The sequence below is a fragment of the Parus major genome, unplaced genomic scaffold, assembly GCF_001522545.3.
Source record: "Parus major isolate Abel unplaced genomic scaffold, Parus_major1.1 Scaffold431, whole genome shotgun sequence".
Classification (NCBI taxonomy): Eukaryota; Metazoa; Chordata; class Aves; order Passeriformes; family Paridae; genus Parus; species Parus major.
Window position 1 is genome coordinate 23,463 of NW_015379336.1, and position 2,756 is coordinate 26,218.

Genomic DNA, 2,756 nt, shown 5'->3' on the forward strand with positions numbered 1-2,756 from the left:
CCCCGCAGGATGTACAGCTACCCCGCCCGCGTGCCGCCCCCGCCCCCCATCGCCCGCGCCGTGGTGCCCTCCAAGCGCCAGCGCGTCTCCGGAAACACCTCCCGGCGCGGCAAGAGCTTCAACAGCAAATCCGGACAGCGCGGCTCCTCCTCCAAGTCGGGAAAACGTACGGGAAACGCCAGGAAACGGGCGGGAAACGGCGGGAAACGGGCGGGAAATGGGCGGGGGGGATGGGAACACCCACCCAAAATGGCGGCTCCCGTGGCTCATACGGGACGGCGCTGTCCACGCCCCAATCCAATATGGCAGCCCCCAAGCTTCATCCAATATGGCGGCCTCCATCCGCCAATCCAAAATGGCGGCCTCCAAGTCCCAATCCAATATGGCAGCCCCTATGCTTTATCCAACATGGCAGCCCCCACACCTCAATCCAATATGGTGGCCCCCATGCCCCAATCCAAGATGGCGGCCCCCACACCCCAATCCAATATGGCAGCCCCTATGCTTTATCCAACATGGCAGCCCCCACACCTCAATCCAATATGGCGGCCCCCACGCCCCAATCCAATATGGCAGCCCCCATTCCCCAATCCAAGATGGCAGCCCCCACACCCCAATCCAATATGGCGGCGCCCATGCCCCAATCCAAGATGGCAGCCCCCATGCCCCAATCCAATATGGTGGCCCCCATGCCCCAATCCAAGATGGCAGCCCCCATACCCCAATCCAATATGGCGGCACCCATGCCCCAATCCAAGATGGCGGCCCCCAGCCCAAGATGGCGGCCCCCAGCCCCAGCCCAAGATGGCGGCGGGCGGGCGCTGAGGGCGTTTCCGGGCGGTTCCGCAGTGAAAGGCGACGACCTGCAGAGCATCAAGAAGGAGCTGGGGCAGATCAAGGCCAAGGTGGACGCGCTGCTGGAGAGCCTGGAGCGGCTGGAGCGGGAGCAGAGTGAGAACCCCCGGGGGCGGCTTTTGGGGCGGAAAACGCGATTTTCGGGGGTGGGAACGGTTCTTGTCAGCGGGGTCTGCCCGGGGCCCCTCAGGCTCCACCCACCACCGGCAGATCGCCCCGGTTCCTCTCCCAAATCACCGATTTTCACCCTAAATGTCCAGTTTTAACCCCTAAATGTCCAATTTGAACCACTAAATCCCTGGTTTTTCCCCCAAACATCCAAGTTTAACCCCTAAATCCCTGATTTTCCCCTCAAATGTGCGATTTTAACCCCTAAATCCCCNCCCCCGCCATGGCCAGCAACGTGACCAACAAGACGGACCCGCGCTCGCTCAACTCGCGGGTGTTCATCGGCAACCTCAACACGCTGGTGGTGAAGAAGAGCGACGTGGAGGCCATCTTCGCCAAGTACGGCAAGATCGTGGGCTGCTCGGTGCACAAGGGCTTCGCCTTCGTGCAGTACGTCAACGAGCGCAACGCGCGCGCCGCCGTGGCCGGCGAGGACGGCCGCATGATCGCCGGCCAGGTGCTAGGTGAGCCGGGCTCGGGTCGCTTGGGGTCGGATTGGGGTCAGCGGGGGTCACTTGTGGTCACTTGTGGTCACCTGTGGTCATTTGGGGTCACTTGTGGTCACCTGTGGTCACTTGAGGTCACCTGTGGTCACCTGTGGTCACTTGTGGTCACCTGCGGTCACCTGTGGTCATTTGGGGTCACTTGTGGTCACCTGTGGTCACTTGTGGTCACCTGTGGTCACTTGGGATCAATTGTGGTCACTTCTAGTCACCTGTGGTCACCTGTGGCCATTTGGGGTCACCTGCAGTCACCTGAAGTCACTTGGGGTCACTTTTGGCCACCTGTGGTCACTTGTGGTCACTTTCAGTCACCTGTGGTCACCTGTGGTCACCCTGGGGGGTTCATGGCCACTCCAGGAGGGGTCACAGTCCAGGTGACCTCACCTGGGCACACCTGGGCTGGCTCCTGCTCATTCGGGAGCCAGGGTCAGGCACCTTGTGGCCACCTGTGGTCACTGTGGCCAGCTGTGGTCATTTGGGGTCAGTTTTGGGTCATTCGGGGTCAGTTTTGGGTCATTTGGGGTCATTTTGGTCTCATTTAGAGACGTTTTTGGGTTTGGCCTCCGCATTGTCAGACCCTGCTGGAATGAACTCCCCAAACCACCCCAAAGTGCCCCAAACTTCCCCAAAATGGCCCCAAAATGGCCCAAACGGCCCCAAATCACCCCAAACTGGCCCAAACCTCCCCAAACCGCCCCCAGCGGGCTGAAACGGGCTCGCTCTGACCCGCAGACATCAACCTGGCGGCCGAGCCGAAGGTGAACCGGGGCAAGGCGGGGGTGAAGCGCTCGGCGGCCGAGATGTACGGGTCAGTACCCGCCCCCCCGTCACCGTCCCCCCTCGTCAGGTGGGGACCCTGGGGGGAAACCGGGGCCTTTGGGGGGTCCTGCAGCCGTCCCGGGGGTCCCGGGGGTCCTGGGGAGGGGTTCCTGGGGGGCTTGAGGGGCTCAGAGAGGAGATCCGGTGTTTTTGGGGAGCGCTCTGGATGTTTCCGGGGGGCTTGGGAGGGTTTTTGGGAGGGCTGGGTTTGTGTCCAGGGCATTTGGGGAGGTTTTGGGGCATCCCAGGGGTTCCCCGGGGTTTTTTTTGGGGATCCCAAGGGGTTTTTGGGGGGTTTGGGGGGGGGTTTTGGGATCTCATTTCCCGTCTCCGCCCCCAGGTCGTCGTTCGACCTGGACTACGACTTCCAGCGGGACTACTATGACCGGTACCAGTATAAACCAGTGCAGA

At 61.8% G+C, this 2,756-nt stretch overlaps 2 protein-coding genes across 2 annotated transcripts in view; both read left to right on the forward strand.

The window, feature by feature from the left end:
• The first annotated feature begins 6 nt into the window (after window positions 1–6).
• On the forward strand, window positions 7–1,231 carry LOC107199093 (heterogeneous nuclear ribonucleoprotein C-like). The gene is made up of 2 exons (XM_015616422.1): window positions 7–166; window positions 850–1,231. The coding sequence occupies exons 1-2, from the start codon at window positions 10–12 to the stop codon at window positions 1,119–1,121; spliced, it is 429 nt and encodes a 142-aa protein (XP_015471908.1). The 5' UTR covers window positions 7–9; the 3' UTR covers window positions 1,122–1,231.
• Window positions 1,232–1,235: 4 nt separating this feature from the next.
• LOC107199090 (heterogeneous nuclear ribonucleoprotein C-like) overlaps window positions 1,236–2,756 on the forward strand; it is a 10,160-nt gene continuing 8,639 nt past the window's right edge. Inside the window, exons 1-3 of the mRNA XM_015616418.2 lie at window positions 1,236–1,487; window positions 2,259–2,334; window positions 2,686–2,751. Of these exons, the coding sequence (XP_015471904.1) occupies window positions 1,247–1,487; window positions 2,259–2,334; window positions 2,686–2,751 (383 nt within the window). The 5' untranslated portion in view covers window positions 1,236–1,246. The remainder of the gene's footprint in view (window positions 1,488–2,258; window positions 2,335–2,685; window positions 2,752–2,756) is intronic.